Source organism: Entelurus aequoreus, linkage group LG05 (assembly GCF_033978785.1).
Source record: "Entelurus aequoreus isolate RoL-2023_Sb linkage group LG05, RoL_Eaeq_v1.1, whole genome shotgun sequence".
In the NCBI taxonomy this organism is placed as follows: Eukaryota; Metazoa; Chordata; class Actinopteri; order Syngnathiformes; family Syngnathidae; genus Entelurus; species Entelurus aequoreus.
The window spans coordinates 28,242,114-28,256,330 of NC_084735.1; the positions used below are offsets into that span (position 1 = coordinate 28,242,114).

The 14,217-nt window shown below is 41.8% G+C and overlaps 1 protein-coding gene across 3 annotated transcripts in view; it reads right to left on the reverse strand.

The window, feature by feature from the left end:
- LOC133649686 (brevican core protein-like) overlaps positions 1-14,217 on the reverse strand; it is a 38,765-nt gene that overhangs the window by 6,453 nt on the left and 18,095 nt on the right. For 2 of the 3 annotated variants that reach the window (XM_062046334.1, XM_062046333.1), the window contains 8 exons: positions 9,663-9,733; positions 9,216-9,569; positions 8,965-9,139; positions 7,435-7,562; positions 7,071-7,364; positions 6,295-6,969; positions 4,119-6,221; positions 73-180 (listed from right to left, as the gene is read on the reverse strand). In XM_062046334.1, coding sequence (XP_061902318.1) covers positions 73-180; positions 4,119-6,221; positions 6,295-6,969; positions 7,071-7,364; positions 7,435-7,562; positions 8,965-9,139; positions 9,216-9,569; positions 9,663-9,733 — 3,908 coding nt within the window. The remainder of the gene's footprint in view (positions 1-72; positions 181-4,118; positions 6,222-6,294; positions 6,970-7,070; positions 7,365-7,434; positions 7,563-8,964; positions 9,140-9,215; positions 9,570-9,662; positions 9,734-14,217) is intronic. The other variant, XM_062046335.1, reaches the window with a different exon arrangement.

Consider the following 14,217-nt stretch of genomic DNA (forward strand, 5'->3'; position numbering starts at 1 on the left):
CTGAAAGTATCAACGGGAGAAGTATTTTGTTTAGATTGTACTTTGAATGCATGAGAATGGCCTTGCACTCACCCATGTCGCAGAGGTCTCCTCCATAAGTCGGCAAACAGAGGCACTGGATCTGTCCGTCCTGTTCCATGCAGGTGCCCCCGTTGAGACAGGGGTCATGGACGCAAGCATCTGGAACACAACATAGGGTCAGTTGACCTCAAACTGCATTTTTCATGTATTTGCGCTTATTTCAAGGAAGGTTGAGATCCCCTTTGGCCTTTAGATCTCACATGTCATCTCAGTGTTGGGAACCATCTCGTCCACTGAAGTGCATTGTCCCAACACATCACTTTACCATAAGGATATTAACACTATATTTAAAGCTTGTGGCAAATACATGCTTCATAAACAAATAATATTGTTAAAAATGTGACCTGTTTACGCAGAAAACGCCGAATAACAAATAAAGAAAAGAAAAAAATACCGGGAATACTCTATAACTTTAGTCTGAGTATTAATTGCAAGTACAAAATCCTAATAATTACAAATATTAATACAATAAACAAATACAATAAAATGTAAATAAAAAAGGAAATGGGCAACATTTGAAGAGGCTGTCATTTTGCACTAATTTTGAAAACTATCTGTAACACATGTGTGAAACTCAAGGCCCGGTGGCCAGATCTGGCCCGCCACATCATTTTACGTGACCCACGAAATAATGTGCGCCAATAAAGCACTCAATCTGTATGGCTAAATGTGTTTATTCTTAACATTTTAATGGAAAAAATGTACTGCACACAATTGCTTATATTCTAAACCGTCTATCCATCCATTCATTTTCTTCCGCTTATCCCAGGTCGGGTCACGGGGGCAGCAGCCCAAGCAGAGAAGCTGCGACTTCCCTCTCCCCAGCCACTTCGTCCAGCTCCTCCCGGGGGGATCCCGAGGCGTTCGCAGGCCAGCCGGGAGACATAGTCTTCCCAACGTGTCCTGGGTCTTCCCCGTGGCCTCCTACCGGTCGGATGTGCCCTAAACACCTCCTTAGGGAGGCGTTCGGGTGGCTTCCTGACCAGACGTCCGAACCACCTAATCTGGCTTCTCTCGATGTGGAGGAGCAGCGGCTTTACTTTGAGCTCCCCCTGGATGGCAGAGCTTCTCACCCTATCTCTAAGGGAGAGCCCCGCCACCCGGCAGAGGAACCCCATTTTGGCCGCTTGTACCCGTGATCTTGTCCTTTCGGTCATAAACCAAAGGTCATGACCATAGGTGAGGATGGGAACGTAGATCGACCGGTAAATTGAGAGCTTTGCCTTCCGGCTCAGCCTTTTCTTCACCACAACGGATTGATACAGCGTCCGCATTACTGAAGACGCCGCACCGTCGATCTCACGATCCACTCTTCCCTCACTCGTGAACAAGACTCATAGGAACTTGAACTCCTTAACATGGGGCAAGATCTCCTCCCCAACTCAGAGATGGCATTCCACCCTTTCTCGGGCAAGAACCATGGACTCGGACTTGGAGGTGCTGATTCTCATCTGTCGCTTTACACTCGGCTGCGAACCGATCCAGTGAGAGCTGAAGATCCTGGTCAGATGAGGCCATCAGGACCACATCATCTGCAAAAAGCAGAGACCTAATCCTGCAGCCACCAAATCGGATCCCCTCAACCCCCTGACTGCGCCTACAAATTCTGTCCACAAAAGTTATGAACAGAATCTGTGACAAAGGGCAGCCTTGGCGGAGTCCAACCATCACTGGAAACGGGTCCGACTTACTGCCAGCAGTGCGGACCAAGCTCTGACACAGATCGTACAGGGAGTGGACCGCCACAATCAGACAGTCCGATACCCTTAGAATACTCTCTGAGCACTCCCCAGTGCAGAGAGAGATTCTCAAACTGGTGACACGTGGGCTCTATCTAAAAGGTACACCAAAGAATCAATTAATTAAATATTAAAACACAGTGTTACAGTTCTAACTGTGTGTAATGTTACAGTGACCAAAAATATTACATACACTTGTAAAAAAATAAAAATAAAAAGCCTTGTTTTTCACGAATATTTAGGCCTACGACGTGACTGTATTTTAATGATGGTCATTACCGTGCAACTTGGAAAGCCAAGTGTTTTCCGAGGTGGTAGTTAGTAAAGTTTGAGTACCACTGTTCTAAACTTTGATATTACCTGAAAATGCAACAATATATTACGAGCATTTTTTTTGTCTATCAAAAATAAATACTTAAACATCTGCTTGTCACCTTGGCTTAGGATTTTAAAGCAAGCTATCCATAATAAATAAATGCATATGCAATTGTGTAATATATAATAATATGTAATTATACATTCATGTTATCATACTGTATATTGAGTTACAAAACCCAAAACCAGTGAAGTTGGCACGTTGTGTAAATCGTAAATAAAAACAGAATACAACGATTTGCAAATCCGTTTCAACCTTTCAAATTGTTTTTGGAAAATTGTGGACTTTGTGTCCTCCCGAACAAAGAGGAAAAGGACCATCCGGATTGTTCTAGGCGCAAAGTTCAAAAGCTAGCATCTGTGATGGTATGGGGGTGTATTAGTGCCCAAGGCATGGGTAACTTACACATCTGTAAAGGCACTATTAATGCTGAAAGCAACATACTGTATGTTGCCATCCAAGCAACGTTATCATGGACGCCCCTGCTTATTTCAGTAAGACAATGCCAAGTCACGTGATACAACAGCGTGGCTTCATAGTAAAAGAGTGCAGGTACTAGACTGGCCTGCCTGTAGTCCAGACCGGTCTCCCATTGAAAATGTGTGGCGCAATATAAAGCCTAAAATACCACAACGGAGACCCCGGACTGTTGAACAACTTAGGCTGTACATCAAGCAAGAATGGGAAAGAATTCCACCTGAAAATCTTCAAAAATTGATCTCCTCACTTCCCAAACTTTTACTGAGTGTTGTTAAAAGGAAAGGCCATGTAACACAGTGGTAAAAATGCCCCGGTGCCAACTTTTTTAAAATGTGTTGCTGCCACTAAGTTCTAAGTTAATGATTATTTGCAAAAAAAAACGTGTTTTTCAGTTTGAACATTAAATATCTTGTCTTTGCAGTCTATTCAATTGAATATAAGTTGAAAAGGATTTGCAAATCATTGTATTCTGTTTTTATTTATGATTTACACAACGTGCCAACTTCACTGGTATTGGGTTTTGTACCAACGGCCCTCTCTGGGCAGCCATAACTGCAACGCGGCCCCTTAAAGAAAATGAGTTTGACACCCCTGATCTATAATTAACTGATACAGTATGTTAACTTTTTAAACTAATGGTTAGGAGTGCATGAGCAAGTGGACAGGAAAACATAACTCTTTTCGAGCATTACATATTCCATAATGTGGTCCGTTAAAGCCTATGCAGAGGTAATTTAAGCGGCTCACGATACTTCAAATGCAGCTACTGTCCTTTAATGGGGATAATAAAAACTGCATTACGAGGTTGCTTTAGAGAATATTTAGTTTTGTAAACCACACACCCAGCGACTATTGGAGATTCTGCGTTTAATTGAACACTAATTGGAGAACACCAAAATAAATCCCACAAATTAAAAGATTTGACACATAGATGCATGAGTAGCACATGTTTATCCTTTTTGCACCTATAAGCAAAAATACTCAGCAAAATGACTGTACAACAACATTGTGTTTCTACACATAATGCTGTGTGCTTTCACTACAACTTTAAAACTTGAGGAAAATAGCATTAAAAGACATTCACACACTCAACGTGTCTTCCAGAGTCCCTTATGAGGTTACTTCCGGACTGGGGTTGCAGTGCAATTGGAACATGGATTGACAAACATGTCACTGTACTGTTACAATACTTCACAGAAGTCAGTGGATAGAGAGGAAGACATTACACAAAACAAGACAGGACAGTGTGTCAAATGAAGACGTCCTTTTGGGGTCACAAAGAGGGGAAAAAGTTTTTGGGAGGACAAGAAGGTGGAGTCAGACGTGAAACATGTAGAACAAGGCAGGCCAGCGTAGGAGAGAAGCAGATGGGGAGTTTTAGTGCATCAGTACCAAGGACAAGAAGAGCACAGTTAGGCTGATGAGAGCTATTGTAGCATTACCTGCTATTCCTACTTTACTGCCCACAGCTGCCTTCTCATTGGGCAAAACATGGCGGGTTGGAGTCTGGGTGGGGCTAAAGTCAACATTCATCATTGTCACTGTCTGGGGCTCCGGTGTCCATTTGAAGACTTTGGGTGTAGCGGTGGTAGGGCTCCAAGTGCGTTTGGACCACCATGTTGTTGTTCTAACGGCGGCCATCTTGGTGGCCTCTGCAGCTGAGAGGGATCGTAGAGCTGTTGTGGATGAGAGAGATGAGGATTTGGCGCTAATCTCCAGATCCTTCTGAGACTCTTGTGGTTCGGTTGTGGTGGTCAGCAGAGCCCAGTTAGATGTTTTGGGATCTAGAGGAAAGACGGTAATCTCCTCGTCAAACGCCAGACCAGTGGAAGTGTCGTCGTCTGGGGTGGTGGCCTCTGTAGTGTCCTCGCTAAATGGGGGGGTGGCGCTAGCTTCCACCTCGGAACTTGTGATTACTTTCTCTTGAAAGGTTGGAGTAACAAGATGTACAGAGAATGGGATAATTTCAGCTTCTTTTTCAGGAACTGTTGTGACCTCCTCTTCATAAAATGGCGTTGTGGTATCTATCTCGTCAAAGTTAGCGGTAACATTAGCTGCCTCTTCAAATCTTAACGTTATTTTAGCTACTTTATCATGATTTAGCATAGCTGTAGCCTTCTCTTCATGTGCTGGTGTTAAGGTACCTACCTCTTCAGTGTTAGGGGTAACATTTGCCTCCTCTTCAAATCTTTGCGTTACTCTGTGAAGATTTAGCATAGCTTTGGCCTCCTCTTCATATGCTGGTGTCGGGGTACCTACCTCTTCAGAGCTAGCGCTAGCACTAGCAGCGTCTTCAAACCTTAGTGTTACTTCAGCTACCTTATCAAGGTTTAGTATAGCTTCAGCCTCCTCTTCATATGTTGGTATGGTACCTACTTCTTCAGAGTTAGTGGTAGCATTAGTTACTTCTTCAAATCTTAGTGTTACTTGACCTACTTTATCAAGGTTTAGCGTAGTTTTAGCCTCCTCTTCATATACTGGTGTTATCGTATCTACCTCTTCAGAGTTAGCAGTGACATTAGCTGCCTCTTCAAGACTTTGGGTTCCTTTAGCTACTTTTTCAAGACTTTGAATTGCTTTAGCTTCTTCTTCAAATATAGGGGTAATGTCAAATCTTTCTTCGGGCGTTAGCAACACAGTCGTAGGTGCTACTGTAGGTTCTGCTTTTGGGTCTAAAGTAGCGGTAGCCTCTTTAAATGATAGTGTGACATTAACTTCTCTGTGGGTTAGCGAATCATTAAAAATCTCTTCAAATTTTGGTGTACGTTCAGTTCCTTCTTTGGGGGTTAGCATAGCTTTAGTCTCCACTTCAAATATTGGTGTTGTTGTAGCTGCTACTTCTTTTTGATTTACAGTAGCATCACTTTCTTTAAATTTAATTGATGTGATAGACCCACTTGGGTTTCGAATAGCATTAGCCTCCTCGTCAAACATTGTCGTTACTTCTTTGGAGTTTGCAGCGGCATTACGGTGTTTCTCTTCTTCCTTACCAAAAGCTTTGTTGGGTCTAAAATTCTGTGCAAACATGTGAACAACCTTAACTTCTTCAATGGCCGGAGTCCCTGTAGCATCCTCGACAACCTTCTCCTTGACGGTTGAGTTAAATGTAATATGATCGCTGGTTTGTGCTGTGATCATATCAGGTTCAAGTCCACTTGTTTCTTCATAACTGGTGGTGGATACGTCAAAAAGCGCTCTGTGACCAGATGGCTGGTAGAGTGCTGTGATGGATTCAGTAAGCCTCTCCTGATATTGAGTAGTAGACGAGGTTGCTTTTAAACGGATAGCCCCAGTAGAAAGAAGCTGCCTTTCAATGCTATCTAAGGTGTCTTCAATTTCTAAGCTTGTGCTTCCCTCTGTAAGTGTAGAAATGGACTTTAAGAGATTATCTGAGCCAAGAGTGTGAGAATGCCTGGATCTAGATGTGAAAGTTGGATCTGCAACAGAGGTGAACGACTTTGGAGGGGCACTGCCAGTTGACACAGGGGGCTGGTGGGTGGTTGTCTTTGAGATTAGCTTGAAAACGGTCACTTCCTGACGACTTTCTGAAAGAAAAGCAGCATTTTTCAAGGTTGAATCACAGCATCAACGTACTAACAAAATTACAGCAGTTTGTACCTTGAGAAGTATCCCCAGAGCCGCTCATTGGAATCCATAAAGATGTCAGATCTGCAGGGGGTTCAGTCGTTTGTGATGCAGGTTCTCTTTTCTCCACTTGTTTCACCGTTTGAGTGACAGGGGGAGCTTGCAGGATTTCATCTTGAGTCTCGGTACTGTTAAAATATAAGTTGGTTTCCAGTTGTTCCTTTCCCCTGTTTAATGGCGGTGTGCGCCCTTTGGCCATAGTGTCTGGTTCTGGCAAATTATGAAGATAAGTGCCATTAAACTTAGGAAGCCTTGTTGTGTTTTCTACTTCAGTAAAGTTCTGGTAGGAATCTGTGCTTTGGGTAGTACCGTTTATCAGTCCTGTTGTATTTTGAGAGTCATAGTCATAGGTTTCTGTCGAAGATGAAGTCCTGTCAAGAGGTCCTAGGAAATGTGAAGTAACCGTGGTGCTTAAGGGATTCTCTGAATTGTCGGACAGAAATGTGTGCTCATCTATGTCAATTTCTTTTGCTGGAGGATAGAGGGGGATAGTTTCAAGCACACTCTGAGCCTCTCGTTCTACTTGCTCTGAGTTTTGGCCGAGCAGTAGTACGCTCTCTTCTGCTTTCAGAATAACAACATCTTGTTCCAGGCTCCTTGGCTCATCGGTGGTGCTGTCTACAGTGGAATCCTTTCCATCACCTGTACCTGTAATAAAAAAAGAATACATAAGAATAGACATTTGATTTGTTCTTCAAGTTTTAAGTCTAGGTTTTTCCAACAACTGTTCAGGCATCCGCTACACACACCTTTAAAACAAAATACGTCAAAAAGTCTGGACGGTTCTGGGAAGACAGTCTGGTTACTGAAGCGATACAGGGTCTTGACGCCTGCCAGAGACCCTCCGCATCGCTCTCTTGGGGTCCTGATAGGGTAGCGCACGCTGCCGTCAGACAGCCAGCCGGGGCTGCAGTGGTCCAGACCTTCGCTCCATGCCACGTAAAGCTGCGCCGTTGAGGCCAGCTGTGCCCCTGCGGCTCTGCAGTACGACTGGGCCCCCTCAAAGGACAGCTGCTGTGGCACGGGGTCATGAAACACCTCCCCTGAAATTGCATTTTAAATGATTTTTTTTGTTTAATCTTGCAAGAGTTGGCCAGGGGTTGTATGTCATACCATCCATTTGTTCTACATAACAATACACATCATAACGATCCTCTGCATTCATTAGTCCATAGCTTCTCACTCCGGGCTGCCCGTCCATGTCCCCATAGCAAGCTTCACGAGGGTTTTGGATGGGGTACCTGATGCAAAAGTGAACAAAAAAATCACCAAACTCTTCGTGACTCTGATGTTTGCAGGTATCAAAACTAGGGTTGTACAGGTATCCAAACCAGGGTTGTACGGTATACCGGTATTAGTATAGTACCGCGATACTAATGAATCATATTCGGTACTATACCGCCTCTAAAAATTACCGGTCCCCCAAGCTAATGACTATTTGCAGTCTGCAGTGTAGTAACTCCTTCTAAATCATTAATCCTTGTCTCCATGGAGACAAGTCAAGTACATTTATTTTAAGAATCATCCCTGTAGGACAAATGATAGCTACATATGCTTCACTACTCACCGCATTACACCAGAGTCATGACTTTTGACGTGTTAAAAAGGTCTGAAGTTGACAAAGTCAAGACAAGAGTACTCTGTGACCAATCATCAACCGTTAGGACGACCGACTCAACTTTGAACACACTACACACAAGTGAATGAAGTGCATACTTACTCAACAGCCATACATGTTACACTAAGGGTGGCCGTATGAACAACGCCAACACTGTCATAAACATGTGCCATATAGTGAAACCATAATAAACAACAATGACAAACACATTTTGGGAGAATATTTTCACCAATACAACATAAACACTACAGAACAAATACCCAGAATTCCCTGCAGCACCAACTCTTCCGGGACGCTACTATATAAACAAACGCCATTGGTGGATCTACACCCAACATCCACTTTGATGATACCAAGTACAAGAGCGTATCTAGTCGATACTACTTTGATTACATCGATATTTTATAGCATCACAAAATCGTTCATTTAAAACAAAATTACATTATGTTTATAAACTCAGGAAATATGTCCCTGGACACATGAGGACTTTGAATATGACCAATGTATGATCCTGTAACTACTTGGTATCGGATTGATACCCAAATTTGTGGTATCATCCAAAACTAATGTAAAGTATCTAACAACAGAAGAATAAGTGATTATTACATTTTAACAGAAGTGTAGATAAAACATGTTGAAACAGAAAATAACCAGATATTACCAGTAAATGAACAAGTAGATTAATAATTTTTTCTACCACTTGTTCTTAATAATTTTGACAAAATAATAGAATGATAAATGACACAATATGTTACTGCATATGTCAGCAACTAAATTAGGAGCCTTTGTTTGCTTACTTACTACTAAAAGACAAGTTGTCTAGTATGTTCACTATTTTATTTAAGGACAAACTTGCAATAAGAAACATTTGTTTAATGTACCCTAAGATTTTTTTGTTAAAATAAAGCCAATAATGACATTTTTTGTGGTCCCCTTTATTTAGAAAAGGATCAAAATACATTTTGGTACCGGTACCGGTACCAAAATATTGGTATCGGGACAACACTAATCCAAACATACAGTACCTGACCGTCTGGTCTTCTATCCAGCCTGCGTCACACTGCTCATAACCATCAAAATAAGCCGCCCAAAGCTGGCTCCCATTTGCAATTTGTGCCCCAATGGCCTTGCAAGCTGCCTTGGCCTGATGAAATGAGAGGAAATATCGATCCGTGGCATCCCTGTAGTGGAATACAACACCTATACACAAACACGCACGTGCAGTGTCATTCAAGAACAATTCATCAGCAGCATAATGCATCTTTAATCGTCTTACCTTTGACCTTGAGTTGGACAAGATCACTGGCGTCTTCCAGGCCCTGCTGCACCTCACAACGATAGTGACCCGAGTCACTGGAGCGTAAATTTGAGATGCGTAGCGACACATCCCTGGGGGAGGACAAATCATTGAGCAAAGCCACACGACCTAGGTACGCCTCGTTTACTTTCACCCTGTCGCCTCGCGCCACTAAGATTTGTGTCTCCTGCCCGCCGGACAACAGCGTCCATTTCACCCGTGGCAGCATTCTAGGTGTGGAGGACGCCAAGCAGGGGATGACGACGGATCGGCCCAGTGGGGCGAAAAGGACGCCGGAGTGGGAAATGTTCACCTGGAGAGAAGGGATGTCGTCTGCAAAAAGAACATCAAGGACAATGTCTATATACCACAACAATAACATCATATTCTTTAAACTAGTAGTGTTAATGGTGGAGGACTACTGACCATATGCAGATGGCATTTGGGTGGGAAAGGCTCGAGTCAAGTGACAAACCACACTAAGGAGAAGGACAAGTCTGTGGAGACAAGGAGGCAGAACATCCCATCAGTAATGGTGTGAAGGGATATAAAGATAATAAAGACATATTATTTCTCCTTCCCAGGTTCCAATTTCACAGATATTTAAACTTAAGGAGGTGTCAGTTGAGATAGTCCCGCTTCCTAAACGGATTTGTCTAGACAGGTCATTTTCACTCTCATATCTGACCCCCTAACACTTGTATAACTTACAGACAAAAACATTGATTGATTGAGACTTTTATTAGTAGGTTGCACAGTGAAGTACATATTCCGTACAATTGACCACTAAATGGTAACACCCGAATAAGTTTTTCAACTTGTTTAAGTCGGGGTCCACTTAAATTGATTCATGATACAGATATATACTATCATATATACTATCATCATAATACAGTCATCACAAAAGATAATCACATTGAATTATTTACATTATTTACAATCAGGGGTGTGGAGGGGTGCGGGGGGGATATGGACATCAAGTAGTGGACATAGAGAGAGAGAGAGAGAGAGAGAGAGAGAGAGAGAGAGAGAGAGAGAGAGAGATAAGAAGGCATAAGAAAAAGAAAAAGTATCTGCATTTGATTGTTTACATTTGATTATTAGCATATTAGTTTAGGGTTGTAGCTGCCTGGAGGTGAACTTTTGTTGCGGTTTTGAAGGAGGATAGAGATGCCCTTTCTTTTATACCTGTTGGGAGCGCATTCCACATTGATGTGGCATAGAAAGAGAATGAGTTAAGACCTTTGTTAGTTCGGAATCTGGGTTTAACGTGGTTAGTGGAGCACCCCCTGGTGTTGTGGTTATGGCGGTCATTTACGTTAAGGAAGTAGTTTGACATGTACTTCGGTATCAGGGAGGTGTAGCGGACTTTATAGACTAGGCTCAGTGCAAGTTGTTTAACTCTGTCCTCCACCTTGAGCCAGCCCACTTTAGAGAAGTGGGTAGGAGTGAGGTGGGATCTGGGGTGGAGGTCTAGAAGTAACCTGACTAGCTTGTTCTGAGATGTTTGGAGTTTAGATTTGAGGGTTTTGGAGGTGCTAGGGTACCAGGAGGTGCATGCGTAATCGAAAAAGGGTTGAAAGAGAGTTCCCGCCAGAATCCTCAAGGTGCTTTTGTTGACCAGAGAGGAAATTCTGTAGAGAAATCTCGTTCGTTGGTTAACCTTTTTGATTACCTTGGTTGCCATTTTATCACAGGAAAGGTTAGCCTCTAGAATGGAACCTAGGTAGGTGACAAAGCTTATGCCTCAAATTAAGATATACAAAAATGTAGTTTTAATGATGCAATACGCGCCTCCAGAGATTGTTTATGAGCACCAAATGTTGGGATAGTCTATCCCCCAGTTGTTTGCTCAGCTCAAACACACTTTTTTTGAAGTTACGGGGTTTCATGACGTCATTAGGGAAACACTTACAATCCTAAGGCTTTGCACCACATCCTAAAGCAAATTCTAAAGCTCTGCCAACTATCTGTCACATATGGGAACTTAAAATTAGTTTTTTTTCTTCTTCAGCAAACAGGCGAACCTAGCATTATGTTTAGGGCTGGGCAGTGCTTGAATTTGGACAAATCCGGCTATCAACGATTCCCGATTCCGATTATTTGAAAAAGCAGGGTGAAAAATGTACTATACATTTTTTATGGGGCTATTTTCAAGCTGTATATAGATACCAATCTTTTGAACTTGAATATATATGTTATGAAGTGTCTTTCCACAGGAGTACACTTTCATAAACGTTTCACTTTGTTATTTAACCCCGATCCAAATTTATGTAGCATTAATACCAAACTATTTTCAGAGGGCTGCACATAAAATGTACACATACTGTTTTTTCTGTTGCTGATTCCATGAGTGAAATCAGCAGATACCGATGACATGCACAGTTTCCAAAAACAATCTTTATTTTTAATTCACTAATGGTGAGTGCTTTTGACAGTGTCATATCAATATCATATCATATCAACACAATATTTAAATTAATTCTTTATTTTCTTTTATTCGATACAATTATTTGTAAGTCAATAGTACACAATTATTAAACAATATAACAGAACAATCCTGGTTTGGTTTTTGCTGTCAAAGTCCTTCAGTGTTTGGAAACAATAATAGAAAAAACACACACACACAAAAAAAAGATTTGGGAAAGTAAAAATATCAATCTTACACACGAGTATCGATCATGTACTGATATTACCATTGGTATCAACACTACCGATTTATGGATCGATCCGTCTTCCCCTAACCTGTATGCCTGGTAGTGGCCACTGAACAGTAACAGCTCACATTAGTTGTTTTATTACCCTCTTTCTCCACTCGTATTAACCTACTTGTTAATTTCCTGTAATATCGAATTACTTTCTGCTGTAATGCGGTTCCATCTACACTTCTTAAACTGTACTAGGCACCTACGTACAAAACCAGTGAAGTTGGCACGTTGTGTAAATCGTAAATAAAAACAGAATACAATGATTTGCAAATCCTTTTCAACTTATATTCAATTGAATAAACTGCAAAGACAAGATACTTAACGTTCGAACTCAGAAGCGTCCTTTTTTTTGCAAATAATCATTAACTTAGAATTTATGGCAGCAACACATTGCAAAAAAGTTGGCACAGGGGCATCTTTACCACAATGTTACATGGCCTTTCCTTTTAACAACACAACAGAACTGAGACCAATTTTTGAAGCTTTTCAGGTGGAATTATTTCCCATTCTTGCTTGATGTACAGCTTAAATGTTCAACAGTCCGGGGTCTCAGTTGTCATATTTGACGCTTCATAATGCGCCAAACATTTTCAATGGGAGACAGGTCTGGACTACAGCCATGCCAGTCTAGTACCCGCACTCTTTTACTACAAAGCCACGCTGTTGTAACACGTGCTGATTGTGGCTTGGCATTGTCTTGCTGAAATAAGCAGGGACGTCCATGATTATGTTGCTTGGATGGCAACATATGTTGCTCCAAAACCTGTATGTACCTTCCAGCATTAATGGCGCCTTTACAGATGTGTAACTTACCCATGCCTTGGGCACTAATACACCCCCATACCATCATAGATGCTGACTTTTGAACTTTACACCTAGAACAATCCGAATGGTTCTTTTCCTCTTTGTTCCGGAGGACACAACGTCCACAGTTTCCAAAAACAATTTGAAATATGGACTCGTCAGACCACAGAACACTTTTCCACTTTGCACCAGTCCATCTTAGTGTTGTTGATAAATGGCTTTGGCTTTGCATAGTAGAGTTTTAACTTGCACTTACAGATGTAGCGACAAACTGTAGTTACTGACAGTGGTTTTCTGAAGTGTTCCTAAGCCCATGTGGCGTTATCCTCTACACACTGATATCGTTTTTTGATGCAGTTCCCCCTCAGGGATCGAAGGTCACGGGCATTCAATGTTGGTTTTCGGTCTTGCCGCTTACGTGCAGTGATTTCTCCAGATTCTCTGAACCTTTTGATGATATTACGGACCTTATATGATGAAATTTCTAAATTCCTTGCAATAGCTTGTTGAGAAATGTTTGTAAACTGTTTGACAATTTTCTCACGCATTTGTTCACAAAGTGGTGACCCTCGCCCCATCCTTGTTTGTGAATGACTGTGCATTTCATGGAAGCTGCTTTTATACCCAATCATGGCACCCATCATGGCACCCACCACCCAATTAGCCTGTTCACCAGTGGGATGTTCCAAATAAGTGATGATGAGCATTCCTCAACTTTTTCAGTCTTTTTTGCCACTTGTGCCAGCTTTTTTGCAACATGTTGCAGGCATCAAATTCCCAATGAGCTAATATTTGCAAAAAATAACAAAGTTTACAAGTTCGAACGTTAAGTATCTTGTCTTTGCAGTCTATTCAATTAAATATAGGTTGAAAAGGATTAGCAAATCATTGTATTCTGTTTGTATTCACAATTTACACAACGTGCCAACTTACCTGGTATTGGGTTTTGTATTTATTGGCGTTGTTTCAAGCTGGTTTAGTGATTGCCTGCTCCTGCTTGCTCTAAATCTGTGGGTAACATTTTTAGCCCCATCTTATAGTCCTCCAATGATTATGCTACTAGTAAGAAACTTAGTGTATTTTCCGCAATGAAGGATTATTGACTTATGGGAGCGGCTACACACTGTGTTTGGACAGTCAAAGCTAGCTGCTAGCCGGCAGCTATTTCTTCCGGTCTGGGGACTGACCATCGAAAAAAGGAATCGACGTTTAAAAATTTGGACTGTTCCGGGAGAATGTTCCATACCCAACCCCTTATAACTTTGCTAATAAAATGTAGGGGTAATGTTGGCATTGTAGCTCATATAACTATGCTAGTGTTGCTAACATTTATGTTTTCTTTTCCGGGCCCTTAATATTACATTGTTGTATGTGGTATCTGCAGAGTTACAGTGTGCCCCAGCCTGTCTGTGATGCAGCAGCTACCACTATTCTTTTGTGGCTAAAACCCCACCAATTATTGCTTTTTT